This window comes from Mercenaria mercenaria, chromosome 17, assembly GCF_021730395.1.
Source record: "Mercenaria mercenaria strain notata chromosome 17, MADL_Memer_1, whole genome shotgun sequence".
Classification (NCBI taxonomy): domain Eukaryota; kingdom Metazoa; phylum Mollusca; class Bivalvia; order Venerida; family Veneridae; genus Mercenaria; species Mercenaria mercenaria.
The window spans coordinates 3,201,467-3,217,600 of NC_069377.1; the positions used below are offsets into that span (position 1 = coordinate 3,201,467).

General features: G+C 33.1%; 1 protein-coding gene across 1 annotated transcript; it reads left to right on the forward strand.

Annotated features, from left to right (window-relative positions):
* Positions 1-6,373: 6,373 nt before the first annotated feature.
* Positions 6,374-14,831, forward strand: LOC123537316 (prion-like-(Q/N-rich) domain-bearing protein 25). Its single transcript, XM_045320994.2, has 8 exons — positions 6,374-6,633; positions 6,856-6,935; positions 9,052-9,186; positions 9,461-9,496; positions 10,184-10,303; positions 10,751-10,870; positions 11,643-11,765; positions 13,147-14,831. The coding sequence occupies exons 1-8, from the start codon at positions 6,620-6,622 to the stop codon at positions 13,221-13,223; spliced, it is 705 nt and encodes a 234-aa protein (XP_045176929.2). The 5' UTR covers positions 6,374-6,619; the 3' UTR covers positions 13,224-14,831.
* The last annotated feature ends 1,303 nt before the right edge of the window (positions 14,832-16,134 follow it).

Sequence of the window (16,134 nt, forward strand, 5' to 3'; positions counted from 1 at the left end):
TTTGTTATGTAATTATGATTTGCGAGCGAAATGAGAAAAAGGTATGATTTTAAGCTTTCAATTTCATAGGAATATCGTCGCTGCGAAATGATTACATTTCGGCTAAATGTTTATATGGAAGGAGCTAAACCTATCAAAACCTGCAGAAAAAATCCAGTATAGATTTGAATATCGCAGGCCATCGTATAAATAAAAATTATTAATGATATGCCTCTACCTTATAATTGCATAGTAAGAAAAACGTGTAAATAAATTATGCTTGCCAGGTTTTAGTTGTAATGGGGCGCAGCGGGTGCGCCCCTCATCGCCGACTATTTAATCCGTCTGTGTGAAACATAAATTTGCGAGTTTCCTGGTTGATCTACATATTAATTTATTTCACTGAACCTTTAGTTAATATCTCAGCTGAATGAAGGATATTTACATTTGTTGGTTTTGTTATATATGGCGTGTAACCTCAATTAAAACCTGATATTTTGATGACATTAAAGTTAATTTGTTAGAGTATCATCTAAATGCCTAATAGTGGAACTTTTAAAACATTTTAATCAATAGTTAAAAGAAACTTAAGATAGTACGTGATTGAGAATGGATACATTACAGTGGTGTTTAAAATCAGTTTGCTTCTACTGGCGACGTTGTCTGTTATACTTGGTAAAATACAGAGAAAACTTAAACAAGATGTTGCCTCAGCAGCAATGTACCTTTTTAATTTATAGATCTAAGTAGGAATTTTTAAAGATCAGGAAATAATCTGCTTTATTAGAAAGATCAGTTTTTCTTTCGTTATATGACTACCTCTATGTAACACGCCCTGTGTTCAGATAACAAAAACTTCTTCCTCTTTAAGTGATTTTGATTGCTGCAACGTCAATTCATGAGCTTTGCAGCATAAGGACATTATTGCTGCATGTCTTAAGAAGGCTTGTGTTTATAATGGGGTGCCAAAGGTAAACTGCCTTATTAATAAAGCTTTATATTAAGGGCCGTTTACTATGAATTCCACCGTGGTGTATCTATTATTTTATCCCACTGTGGTCAAATAATAGTGGTCTTAATCCAAAAATATTGCCATAAAAATGATGTGAATATGATATATAATATCTTGAATATTTTCTCAGCCAGCACACCATGCAGTTGCTTTCGAACACTGTTTTAATTAGATAGGAACACTAGTAAGCTCCAAAGGAATACCCTATATGTATTCTATAAAATGACGATGAATAATGTCAACACATAAAACATTCGTATCATAACAAAGGTTCTTTTTGTATCCTTAAGTTGTAAACGTTCCATATGTCATATCACTTACGTATCATGTATGTTACTTTGAAATAAACACCTCTGAAAAGCAGACAGATATGATGTTTTGTTTGTGTTCATATATAAGTATTTGTGATTTATTTATATTCTAGGTATATCTTATTTTAGCCGGATGTCGGCATTGAAAAATACATTTTAAAACTGTTTTGAGAAATACATTTTTATCTTTTTACTTTTTTAACACAAACATATCATGTTTCTCAGCTGTTTCTTTAAATGCAACACTTTTCACTGCTTAGCATATGTAATCAACAGTATACCTTTTACGATTTCTTTCATTAATTTAAGGTGCACTTCAAATTCATCAAACATTTAAAGGTGAGAAAAGACTACCTGGAAGCATAGTGCATAACCAAATATAACCTACGTAAAATCTACTTTTCGTGAAATTGACACGTCGTAACAAAAATCCTACTTGAAGTTTAAATCGGTTTTTATTAGCTATTTATCATTTACTTTCAAAAGAAACAGACTCTGTTTGATTTTAAAAACATAACGACACTGAAATGTAAAGCAGGCGTCTCTTGAGTATCTTATCAGATAAACACAATGTTTTTCCTTTCACTATTGCGTTTAAAATACATTCTTCCAATTACTTCCTTCTTAATCACTCTGCCAACCAAACCATCGACGGATATATTGCAACAGAAAAACATAACCCAATATTCGGTACACTGATATCGCATTGGAATGCTACATTTTGTACCTCGCATTTCATCTAAACAGTGTGTGGTTGATATTTAAAACAATTATCAACGGTACATTTATTTTATATTTTTGTTGGGTTATATGTAATACAGTTCCAACATAAAGGTCTTATGACCATTTTCTTAACTCAAGATCAAAGGTACTCCTTTAGGCAAGGGTTGATACATTGGTAGAACCAACGAGATTCCGTAAGCCGACTGGTGACTTTCTATGATAATTTTTTCTACAACCCAAGAAAGTTTCCAACCAAGTCAACGAGTGACAAAGTGACGTGGCGAAGGCAGTCCCTCGTTACCTGTACAATAAAATCTGTAAAAAGATCCCTTGGAAGCAAACAATGCAACCAAGAAGAATAATAGCAGGCTCGGTTTGATTGAGTCTGTTCATGAGAGGTAATGAAATGTGCAACACGCCCCCTAGCACCGGCTTAAGCGAAACTCTATTACCTTATATTGAATGGACTCCATGATCCTATAGGACAAGAAAATATAACAACATTGAATCCAAGTACGGGGAGACTTTTTACAGTCGCCACACGGCACTTAAAGATTGTTGTTGGGATAGTTAATTAAATCTGTAAAAAGATCCTTTGGAAGCAAAGAATGCAACCAAGAAGAATAATAGTTACTTATTTCAAATATTGTGTAGTATTTCATCGAAATAGTGCGTATGAAACAAAATTCAAGTTTTCTTTCTTCGTACTATTAGATAAAACTAAAAACCATATTCATAACAAAAAACTTGAATATTCATGAAAATGCATTTTTCATACCATGAGATGAAACTAAAAACTATATTCATGACAAAAAAATTTGATTGTTCTGTTGATTATATAATTACATGATATATCAACATGGGTGACTTATAGGCCCAACAGGCCGTGTGCCTTATTTACTGTATGTCATATTGTATTACTTATATTACAATGCACAAGTCATGTTAATAAACAATTTACTTACTTACTTATAATACACGTGTTTGCTGCCATTTAAAACTAGTTTAAAAACAGTAATTCATTTTCCGTTCTGCTGGTATTCAGTTGAAATGAGTGAAATGCGATACAGTTAAAAGATCTTTTACCGCAATATTAACTTGCGAGTGCAGTACAGCCGTCACATGATTATTTCTTCCTGTCCTCTCCCTGCATCACGCACTTACTTGAAGACCTTAATTGACCTATACTATACTCATACTTCGGGGCAGGTAGTGGTGTTGAATTTAGTTTTACTTTAACAAGATGCAGGAAAGGTTTATTTATTATTTAGATGCATTTTTCCCTTCAAATGATATCGACGTTCATGCTCAAAGATACTAAAATAGCTCTGAAAAACCAATGATGAGAAAGAAGATATGTTTTACTGCTAGGACAAATCAATACAGTCAAACTACGTACAATATTTCATCAATATTTAAATGTTCCATCATCAAGTATATAAACAGCTTTTATTTAATGAACATATATTATTTATTGGATAAAGAGTTGAAGATATCAAACTTCATTGCTATATGGTTAAAATCAAACCAAATATATGGTCAGGCACTGCTATTGTTTCTTTTCCATAGACTTCCAAATCTAATTCTTTCAGTAAGACAGCATTTCAGAAACATAAAAATAGCAATTGTATATAGGCTTATCCAATCCATTTTCTTACAATTTTTCTTCATGTAAACCTACCCCCTTAGATAAAATACCATCTAAAGGCAAAATGCCCACTGACACCTACTATTCTAAAGAGAGAATTGAAAAGTCATTAAAAAGCATTAAGCCAGACACTTTACTTGTAAACTATTTAAAAATTCACAGAAAACATTGTATTGCTTGATTTTGACACAAATTTTATGATTGAAAACATAACCATTTTACCCTTTCAGCTTACGTCTCATTAACTCTTACGGGTTTCCCTACACTTTTTTCAACCAATACAAAGCGACAATTCAAAAACAACATCTGACCAAATGGCAAGATAAAAAAATTCAGTTTTTTTTCTGTCATGATCGATCTGTCTAGAAATGAATTTCACTCCTTTGTAATTTCTAGATATTTATGTATATTTTTGTGACTTTTTAGAATGAGGTTTAGACCGTTAGATGAATAAAATAATATCATAATGTTAATCGATTTTGTTGGAATGTTATTAAAGCATATTCTTTTAAACGTGTGAGAATTTTTATGTACAAAAGATATTTCCAAGATATCGAGATAGGGGCGTTAAATCTTTAATGCACAATACAAGAGATAAATTGAATAAATATATATCATGTGTTTCGACTTTCAGAATTTTTATTTTGAAATCCTTTATTTTTGTGTTCTGTAAAATTCTACCATTCTTAAATACTATGGGAAAATGTGTTAATGTTATAAAAAAATGAGAAAAAATAGAAAAGTTATGTCTGATATATGGAACTTTTCTGCATTAATTTATCCTAGTAGAGCGTGTTTCCTGTTATAGACATATTTCAAACATTTAAAATACTTTCATTAAAGAGCTTTAGCAGTTTTGTCTCTATATTGTCATGAAATCTACCTAACACTCAGTGTTTACTCCAAATCCTTTAAGTTTTCTTTTAAGTCTTCCATTCGCCGCCTTAATTCCGCTAATTATTTTTGCTTTGAAGATGAGAGGCTTAGGACACATGTGTTGAAATCCAATATTCTTATGGATTCTTAACTTTTGAGTGTTTGATGTCACGACTTACTAATGTTTCGTTCTTAATATATTTTACCGTATATGGTTTTCAAAAAGGTTATTTCATGAATAATTTATTGTGAAGTGGAAAAGAAACGTTGACAAGACAAACAAAACAATATTTTGTTCCGTTGCGAACTAAAAATTCTTTGTAGTTAACTATGACTCTTCTCTCCAACAATATGTTACTTTTATTGGCCGATACAAAAGTAAAGGGAAAACAAAATGATTAAATAGAAACGAATTACAAAATCTTACTCAGCAAGCACTTAAGGCAGAGGACCCAGTATGACAATCTAGCTATTCGTATTAGTTAAATTTTCGTCCGAATAATGCCGAAACCCCATACAAGATCACGTGATTGCACAGTAGTCACTGACTGTCATTACTGGTCTACTGTCCTAAGCAATTACAAACTGGCACTGACTGTCATTACTGGTTTACTGTCCTAAGCAATGACAAACTGATCTAAGCGATAACAAACTGATCTATTGTCCAACTGGTCTACTGTCCTAAGCAATGACAGACTGATCTAAGCAATAACAAACTGATCTATTGTCCAACTGGTCTACTGTCCTAAGCAATAACATTCTGATCTGTTGTCCATAAGGTCTTTTGTCCTAAGCAATAAGGCATACAGACACTAAATAGAAAAATGGCGCGAAAAAAAAAATTGTAGTCGCATAATGGCGGATACAAATAGTCCTCAGTTTTTTTTGCTCTGTAGAGCTATTTTCCTTATTTTCTTTGCAATTTATTTGCTAAAATCACATGACAGATCTATGCTTGACATGTAGGTAGCATTTTCATTATGAAATAACAACATGACAGAATTTTTCATGAACACTTAGATCATACACCACCACTATAATTTTGGGTCTCATTTTCTAGCTGATTTTGCAATTTGTGTGTTTGACTGAAAATATATTTCTTGCATTAAACATAACCCCCAATTTTCTTTTGATTTTTATTTAGCACTGATAATATTCTTCAAGAAAATGTAAGTTACAGACATTTAAAATGGGTCCTGATGTGTGCTGCTGTCATTGGAAATAGGTCAATTTTATATAGAATAAAGAAGAACAGCTATTTAGTGTGTTATAACCATAACAAACTGGTCTACTGTCCTAAGCAATAACAAACTGGTCTACTGTCCTAAGCAATAACACCCTGATCTACTGTCCTAAGCAATAACAAACTGGTCTACTGTCCTAAGCAATAACAGGCTGACTGATTTTGACAATAGTTCCTAAACCATTTCTTGATACTAGTATTAAAATACAATGAAAGTGAACATCTATTTTTTGACGAAAGACCGAGAAATATAATGTAATATAATAATTATATTATTAGCTTTCGTTCATTTTTACGCATATTTCCTGTATTTCAATGTGTTTTCGGATCAATTTTCGAACCACAGAACCATGATCATTTGCAGACAAACAGTGCCTTTCAATAATTTAGGTGGTGAGATAGCCCATTATTAGATTGAATGAAAAGCATTTAACAAAAAAAAAATGACGTGATAACGTTAAGAGTGGTCACAACTCAAATAGCTTCACACAGACGCACGCTGAAAGAAGTACCACAAAAATGTTGAATCTCTCAACATATTAAAGCTGTGCGCAGTTTGTGCGGTGCTATTTTATAAGCATTTAATATATAATAAAAAATGATTAAAAAGCAGAAGTTTCATTTTTTCATGTGTCAAAGTTTTATAGGTTTTGTAATAAATGTGAATATTTCCATAACTGTTGTCACAACCCTCATACAAATCTCGTTTTGTATAACGAACACGTGTAATAGCCAGTACTCATTAAATTTGTATAAGGAGAGGAAGAACTAGCTGGAGATTCTATAAAAATACCTTAGAACGAATTTAAGTGATTTTATGGACATATATGGGATTAATCAGGTAGTGATTTCAATAAAAATAAAAAAAAATTAAAAAGAATGATATTTCCTTTCTTTCTATCCATACACACTTAAGCAATACATAATTAATTTTCATATTCAATTTGTTCTGCAATTAAAACGCAATTTAGAAAATAAACACAAGCACACTATCACGTTCAAGTTCTGATTAACTAAAGTGATTCGGTTCCTAACTTTATTGTTTATCAATATTTGTTTTAAGTGAAACGTCAACGGCAAATATGAAGTGTGTGTATGTTACATTGTTTTGCCTTCTTGTCAACGTGGAAATAGTTTTCGCAGGTAAGTTGTTTTGTCTGTTTGTTTGTTTGTTTTGGGTTTAACGCCGTTTTTCAACAGTATTTCAGTTATATAACGGTGGGAATTAACCTAAGCAGTGTTCCTGGGTTCTATACCAGTACAAACCTGTTCTTCGAAAATAACTGCCAACTTCTCCACATGTATGAATCAAAGGCGGGGGCGAACGATTTCAGACAAAATGTCTTTTATTCTTTTATCAAATCATCACGGAAAACATACGCTGCGCCCGGAGATCGAACCCACGACCCCGCGATATTTCCCTATTGAGCTAAGCGGGCGGGTTGCAAATAAATTGAGTTCTTATCAATTGCAAGATGTATATATTACTTTATAGTCCTTTTAGATGCACGTATACATTTACATATAACCGGCCTCCTATTCTCGAACCGACAAAAGGCAAAACATACAATATTACAGGCATTGAATTTCCAATAACCGTTAAACCATTCAGAGCATTTGAATCATCTATCACAACAAAATAACAAAACCTGTCGATCCTTTCTGAAACAGTTGCTATTTCATATCACTAAATGGGATAGATAAGAAAGAATTGAAAGTTTATACCCTGACACAAGAGGTCGAAACTTCTCATATTTTGTAGAAATATCATCTATCTATTGAAAAGAATTTGCTGTCAATTTCAAAGTCAGTATTGATGTAAATTCTATTATCAATTAGTGTAAATATTTTCATGCTCTCTACTGATTGTTTTATCGATGCACTCAGCAAAATTAAAGAAGAGTTTTCGACAAATAAATTGTCTGAAATAATTGTAAACTTGGGAAGTTAGTGTACTGTTTGATGGCTGCATAGTAAATTATGCATACGTATTGAGGAATCTACTGCTGTTAAAGTAGTTTCAACCCTTATTACCGATAGTTTCAAAGCTTATGGTGAATGTAACAATATATCAATCGCGACACTTGCCACTCTGAAAATTTATTTCTGATATTCTAGCTCAGTAATATCAAGGGATATACAGAATATGAAGGACGGTTATAGAATTTTGTATTTGTATTGAGAAATATGCACGAAGGTCTGCATGGGAGGTATTTCGCAACTTTAGGGACGTAATATTAATCCTCGGAAGAATGAGTACAATTTACTTGATACAAAATTTAAAAAGTTAAACTTTATACTTATTTTATAAAATGGTATACTCTTGTTACTGATATATATGAATTTAAACGTCAATATGAAACTGTTTTGACGCTCCACATTCATTTGTAACTGAATGCAGAGAAATGTAGAAATGCGTATGTTATAAACACAGGCACGGGGCCAGTGTATATTTTTTTGTTTGATATAAAAAAATCCCTTTTTTCACACAATCAACCTTTTATATGTTAGTCAAATGAAAAAATCGATGACAAAAAATCCGGTCACAGTATCATATACATTGAAAAGGTGAACTATGCGAGCGTAACGCTATGGGAAGCTACTCGGCAAACTTGTAGAACATTTCAAAATCGGAGTATATACACTTGCAGCCGCTACCTGCATGATCGCACCTTCGAAACATTTAAACCCTTCCATAAACACTAAACTGACACCATAAATTGCTTTGAAAAACACAGTACAAGTTTCTACGAGCGAAATATTTCAGTTATCCCCGGTGATTTCATTCCGGATAGCGGACGTGTTCCTGATTTCGTTTGGCAGCTGAAATCGCTGCTAAGTTTCCACTACATACAAGAAAAAGTGACAACCCATCACATCCCCCTTCACATCCAGGCGGCCATATTTTTAACGATTCAAAGTTTGTTGAGAATAACATTATATGACTATTTGATTTTTTCTTCTAACCAGCGGTTTCGGAGATTTTATTTGAATTTGCTTTCTATTTTTGTCTCTGTCGTTCTTTAAGCACGGCCAAACTGAAGTAGTGGAAGTGGTGGAACAAGTCTGAGGATCATTCGGGGAACATTACTACCGGGTTTTATCAACTTCCACCAAATGTTTTTAGAGACGATTTCGTTTCGGACTTATGAGCTAAAATTTGAAATGGGTATTGTGTCCGCAGACCGTACCAATATTGGAATGGGTTTTGTATAAGATTACCTGGAATTTATTACATTTATATATTTCCATGTTTTAGGTTTAGCCGACAACTGTACTGCAACAACAGACTGTGCAGCTGTAAACAACAGCATCTGTAGCAACAGCACGTCACAATGTGAGTGTTCACATGACTACACGGCCGAAGGAAACAGCTGTGTACCAACATCAACAGGTGCGTCTGGTTTTGGGAGTTTACTGTTATCCACTTTGCTGAATCTTTATTATGTACTTATTGTACTGCGGGTTGCTTTGCTGTTGTTTTTCTACTAAACTTCAATACTGTTAAACTATGAAAATTATACTTTAGAAAACAAATATTGAATGATAGCAGTTACTCGTATTTCCTAATTTGTCATTAGTTTTTCGTGACAAGAACCCGCATACTTATGTATTTTTACTACGGGCCAAATTCTGACATTTTGTTGTTTTTGTTTTTTTAACTTTAGACAATGGAAACGGTACAGAAACAGGAGCACCTAAAGGTACATGTCTTTTACAAGTTGTCAGTCGCTATATGTAAAATCTAAACATTTCATTAAATTTACTATAAAAGTGATTTAGGAATTACACCCTGCAATGAAAATGGTTTAGAATTACCGCCGTCACGTTTATAAAACAAAGCGGCTGTACCTTACTTCAACTCTGTATTCAACGAAAGACATATAATACAATTACGTAATCATCACGATCTATCACACGTTATTGGTGTATATTTATAAAGATGTCTTTCTTCTTCCTGTAACAACCACGTTATATACTCATTCGGTCTGTTTCTCAAACAAACTTTGCTTTAATTAAGCAATGGTACGGACCGGTAACAGTTTTACTACTAAACGGAAGGATACTAAGTTGATGTAAAGTTCGACTGATGTCTTATTACCATGACATGGGAGAAGGCATAATCTTTCCACAATTTTTCTGTCAAACCTGTTCAAAGGTTTCTTTTTTTATTGACTACATTCCAATTACGTTTACATCTACTGAGCTCTTGAACCCAAAGGCAGAATTTTCTAAAGGTAGCATTTAGTCACGTGCTTAATTATGTCACGGCGCAATATTAACTATTTATGATTTGTTGGGTTTGCTGTGATTAATGCTTTAAGGGAAATTTCTCTCGTATTATGATTTTACTTTGCTCTCTTTTATAACCTGTTAATGTATCCATACAGCTCTAGGAGATGCTTGCACAGCACATGCTGAGTGCAATGATGTGGAACATGCTGAATGCGTTGACGATGTATGCACGTGTGCAAATGGTTACAAGGAGTACGGAATTGTCTGCATCATCGGTAAGATAACTCCTGATTAGGGCATCCTCTGCCATTCGCCAATGTAGCCAAATACTACAAATTAAAAAAAATCTGGCTACAGATTTTTGAAAGAGACTACAAGAATTTTATTAAAATGTGGCCAAATTTCAGCAATTCAGATTCAATTTGGCACTTTCTCTCATAACTTTATAAAGCACGGGGGAGGCCCTGCTGATGTCTCTATATCAATTGCCGCTCTTACATCATTTTTCAAGTGAAATTGCTGCCCTTCTTTATGATGTGCTTCAAAAATATTTCTATGTCTATAAGTTAGATAATGTGATATTTCAACTTTTGCCTCGAAAAGTTTAAATATTATGTGATATACAGAAATAGAACAAAAGTTATTCTAATAATTAACATGACCAAAGTTCATTTCCAGTTCCTGAGTTAGTTTCTCTTGGATAACATTTAAATATAATGCAGTTTTAGATACACCATGCAGTAGTGCCTCGGAATGTACTGATCATCTGGCAAACTCAAAATGTGACACAAACTGCGTGTGCGACACAAATTTCACTGCGGAACAAAATGTGTGTAAAATGGGTATGTAGATGTAAATAATACAGAATACTGAAAATAAAATATTCAATATAGTAATACGTCTGTCATGTAATTCTTCACACTTCCTTGTGGGTTGATTTGTTGTGTTATTCCTCGTTTATGCAGCTTTGTTTTCAATTTAAGATTTAGGAAAGTCTTTGGAAACTCGGTACCGATTTATAAACTATTCATCTCAAATCCTAAACAAAACAAATAGCCGAAATCTGTCCCGTGTATACTGTAAACAATTGACCGTTAGTCGCTTTATAAAATAACTGTTTAATCTAGATTGAATTTAGAGGCTCCAGTTAGACTGAATTCCGGCTTTTGGTTAGTATATTAGGCCTGAAAGTCTCTGTTCAAGGGAACAGTTCATTTTATTCTGGGCCTACTGTGCGATGCATGGCTCTATGACTGTGTTTGGGGTGCTCTGTGCATCCAGGAAAGGAAATCTACCCTTACCTTTTATCTTTTATGATGTCCATCTGCGTTGTTTGACTGTTTAAAATAATGAAACATGTTTGATACAGTGTTTGCTTTTATGATCAGGTTCTTTAACCTTTAGCCTGCTGGCGGCAAAGCGATCAGTGCAGACCAAGATTAGCCTACACATCCGTGCAGGTTGATCATGGTCTGCACTGTTCGCTATTCAGTCAGTAAATTTTCAGTTGATACCCTCTTTGAATAATAAGTGGTACTGCCCAAACTGAATGAAGGACCAATCCATTTTAGAAATTTAGCAGGTTAAGGGTTAAATGGTGGTCTTAAATTTCAGGACATGGTATGGGCAACTGTACAAGTGTCAGCGACTGTGTAACAAACGCTGTGTGTGATGACAGCAACACGTGCATGTGTGAAGCAGCTTTCACTGCAGACAATGGCCTCTGTGCTGCCTCTGGTATGTATCAGCTCTTTTGCAGTGTCGCCTGGAATTCAATCTTTATATACACAAAAACACACTACGGAAAAATTAGTCCATTGTCACAAATAGGTACAAAATAGCATCAATGTGGCTTATCAAACTTGCATAATCTTTCTAAACTAAATCTAAATCATCTACATATGAGTCCATTGACATTCTTGGTATTAGTTTCAACTCTTTTCCCATCGTCTTTAGCTGCGTACTTTCTACTTCTTAATCACTTATTATGATAATTATTATCCTTAAAAAAGTGAAGAATAAAGCTTGTCGTATAATTGATTCTTAACAGAAAAAGGACAATTTTGACTTTCTCAAAGAGACTTGATTATTAGTTTGTATTCATCATACGTGTAATCTGAATCAAAAGAAGTTTCTAAACATATATGAATTATTAACATCATTTACGTTCCTGACACTATGACAACAACAAATACACCAAATGATGCGATAAATCAATAGTAAACCTTGGGAACATTACCTATCCTTTACAATCCAGGTTTAAAAGTAAAGAAAAAAATAAGGACGTTTCTAAAAGGGAAATTTCTCCAGAATTTATATTTTTGTAGATGGTTTCTATGGTAACAAAGTAAATAATAAAGTTATTCAGTCAGTAATTAGCACTGTTTTACTCAACTCATTTGAAGTTTGTAAACTGTGTAGCAACGCTCTCAGAGCGTTATTCACGCATCAAGAATTGTATGTAAAATAGAAGGAATTCGGCAGGATTCACGCATCAAGAATTGTATGTAAAATAGAAGGAATTCGGCAGGAATTTATAGTAATTAAACAGCAATTTTAATCATACTGTTTAACCACATGTTCTATCTTATAAATGTTGTTGATGACTCGTTACATTTTATTTGAAAGTTTCAATGTTCATCCGGAGACATTCTCTTTTAAAGTTACATAATAAAGTAAAGGTAGAACAGATGATTATGGACTGCTACGTTTTGTACTATTGCTTAAAGTAGAGGTAGAACAGATGATTATGGACTGCTGCGTTTTGTACTATTGCTTAAAGTAGAGGTAGAACAGATGATTATGGACTGCTACGTTTTGTACTATTGCTTAAAGTAGAGGTAGAACAGATGATTATGGAAAGCTACGTTTTGTACTATTGCTTAAAGTAGAGGTAGAACAGATGATTATGGACTGCTGCGTTTTGTACTATTGCTTAAAGTAGAGGTAGAACAGATGATTATGGAATGCTGCGTTTTGTACTATTGCTACATACGAACAGTATCTTTCAAAAGTATTTCGATTTCTACTAGTACACATGAAACACTGTATTATTTTAAAGCCATATTTTCATTTGTATTAAAGCATTTAAACATTATATGTCTATTTTCTATTGCAGGAGCGGGCTCGCTGAAACTTGTGACAGATATTGTGTTAATTTCTATAATACTAGTCTCCCTTATAAAGCTCTTCTGAAATTCTATACTGAACAAAACAAGACATTTCCGGTCAGCCGACCCTTTCTGATGAACATTTTATTCTAGCTGTAGAAATGTACAAGCTAACATGCGGCTCACTTGGATCTTTGTTTGAGAAGAAAGTAAAGATGTACCCAATCCAAAATGTATTCAAAAATAAAATGTCAAGATGTTCACACAAAATGTCAAAGTTTTATTGTACTTTTTCGGCAGAAATATAAAGGGAACTGAGTGTAGAGAATCTTCAAACAATATACATCATCCGTAATAGTGACTAAACAGGATACATTGATAAATTTTATTTATATTTTGAAGGAAGGTGCAGTACATCTTGACTTTACAAGGTGGAGACAATTTGCTTTGGGTACGTTTTGACCTGAAAAAGAAATCATTGTTCCTTTCAGCCTATTGAACACGTTTTCCTTATTTGTTTCTTTCCACGCTATTGAACACATTTTGTTTATCAATGACTGCAGCGGACTTCAGAGAAAAAATACAGCCTTGAAAGGCTAGTATCTATTTCTCACATTCAATAAGCCAATTACATTTTATGTTTTGTCGCCGGCTTCGTATTTGTAATCAATGGAGAATCTAGAAACCATGCTCTTTCTGGTTTGTGGAAATAGCTAGTTTTCTTAATCAAATCCTGTCATAATACTGGCTCGCCTTGGCAAACCTAAACAAACCTATAGACAGTTCGGTGGTTCTGAGGGTAACTAAGAACCGACAAGAAAGAGATGCGTTTTCAAAAGATGAGACATATGTTAAGATTTAACTTTTTTCTGTAAACTTTTTGTCCATCTACTGAAATATATGACAGAGAAATTTTCATGTAGGTTCTTTGAGAGTTATTATTTAAATGTTGTTTCGAAGAAAATTTCTAATTTGAACAATTTTCGAAATACACTGATATATTTAAACGGTATTACCAGTGGTGTCTTGTTTTGTTCAGTATTCGTAAGTGTATGTTTGTATCAAGTGAATGGATAACAGTATCATTTGACGAGAAATCTAGACGAATCAGTTCTGATGTTTTGTGAGTAACTTGATTGCAAATGAGGTTTTATTTGTTCTTAGTCCTTTTCTGTCCAGCTATGTACAAAATCGATACATGTGTTACGGTGAGAATATATACGAAACGGGTGCAAAGTGTAGTATTTTACAAGACGAAGTGATTTTTGAAAATGTTCTCGCCATTTCATGTGCATGTGTTCGTTTCACGATTAAAGCTACGTTTTGAAGTAAGGCTTAAGTAGCGACTACCGATGGATCCATGACCTTCACTAATTCAGCAGGTGGAGCGAAGAGATTCATCGAGATCAATATCAACTAAATCAAATATAGAACAAACATAATCTGAAGACACGGTTAAAACTCTCCAAATGTATCAACTACGATTTGTGTTATGCTGAATGCTTTTAAACAGATTTGGTTACTGGCAATTTGTTTAGCTAAATTAAATGCTTATTAACAAATAGCGTTAAATACCGCTTCATATTTTCACTTATCTTTTATATTTGTTGTATATTTTGTTGGTATTTGTGAACATGACATTACATTTTAAAACAAACTGAAAATATAACAAGGATAAAGGCTTTAAAACTAGCCCACGAATAGTTTTATTACTATTTTGTTTTGTTGCATACATTGATAAAGTTTGCGTTATGCGCGATCATGTTTAGATCATAATAGGTCGTTTGCAGTTAGAATTTACATCTGAAGTTGTAAGTTTGTGGGTAAACGGTACAAAGTCTTGACTTAGTTGATGTTAAGAAACTTTACTTATTGACTACTGGTAAAACCGTTTTTCGAGATTAATAAATCCAACAAGTAGTTATATATATATCCGTTAGAAAATGTAACGTTCCAAGACCAGAGGTGTCTCAGACCTATAGCAGTGTATGTGGAGATGTTTATTTACAAAATGAATACTCTGGTCGATTTTAGAGACAAATTTAAAATACAGATATTTATATAGAATATCAACAGAATAACGCAGATCATGTCATTCCATATTTTTTTAATTTTAAGATATGAATGAAGTTATCAGTTTCTTTTGTATTTTTTTACATTGTTTTGTGCATTTATGTATTTGATCAAGGTTAAAAGGTGGTTAATCAGATTTTAGTCAAGTGATGTATTTGTTCGTAATTTTATCTGATCATTTAAACATTTGTTTATCTTTTGGTAGTGTTTAATATACAGTTTAGAGCTATTTTACCACAATTGTGTAACTTTGCCTAATGAACACCTTGTAAATGATATGCAATTCTAATATGCCTTTAATCTAAAACAGTCGATAAAATACAGTAGCGCTCTTTCTTGGTCGCAACAAAAGCTTTGACATCATCGCACGTTAACGTGACGTAATTCTAGCGTAAGAGTGTTTTAAAACAGAGACCAGTATATTAGAATTGTTATTACCTCCCTTTGCCAATTTTGGTCTGAGAAATGTCAATGTTTTAACAAAGATTAAAGTAAGGAAATACGTTTATTTACCCTGACTTGTGATAAAAATAAAAACTAACAACTGTTTTTATGCAGTCAAGATATTCTTGTTTTTTTTCTTTTTCTAGAGTAAATGCTAGGTATTCAGCTGTTCATGTCTACAAAATCGTCTTTTTTAAATACAACTATTTTCTAATAGTAATAACGTTGGGATTATATATAACATGTTTTCTCACTGGTTCAGTACATATTTGTTACGTATAAGAGGTGATTTGGAATTCTTAGAATCTGTAAAATATGTAGAATTCGTTAAAAATTTGTTTATAAAGATATACGGTAGACCAGTTTTAAAATCACATTGGATTGGTTATTTGCACTCCTTGTATTAATGCATACAAGTCCACACTGATAACTGAAATAAAGGGCATTTAAATACATCAAATTGACTGTTGTTTTTCTTT

Excerpts from the sequence above, each read along its gene's own strand:
- LOC123537316 (XM_045320994.2), top strand. Across the intron at positions 9,187-9,460 it reads CTGTGTACCAACATCAACAG|ACAATGGAAACGGTACAGAA; the intron begins GTGCGTCTGGTT and ends TTTTAACTTTAG. Across the intron at positions 11,766-13,146 it reads TGGCCTCTGTGCTGCCTCTG|GAGCGGGCTCGCTGAAACTT; the intron begins GTATGTATCAGC and ends TTTCTATTGCAG.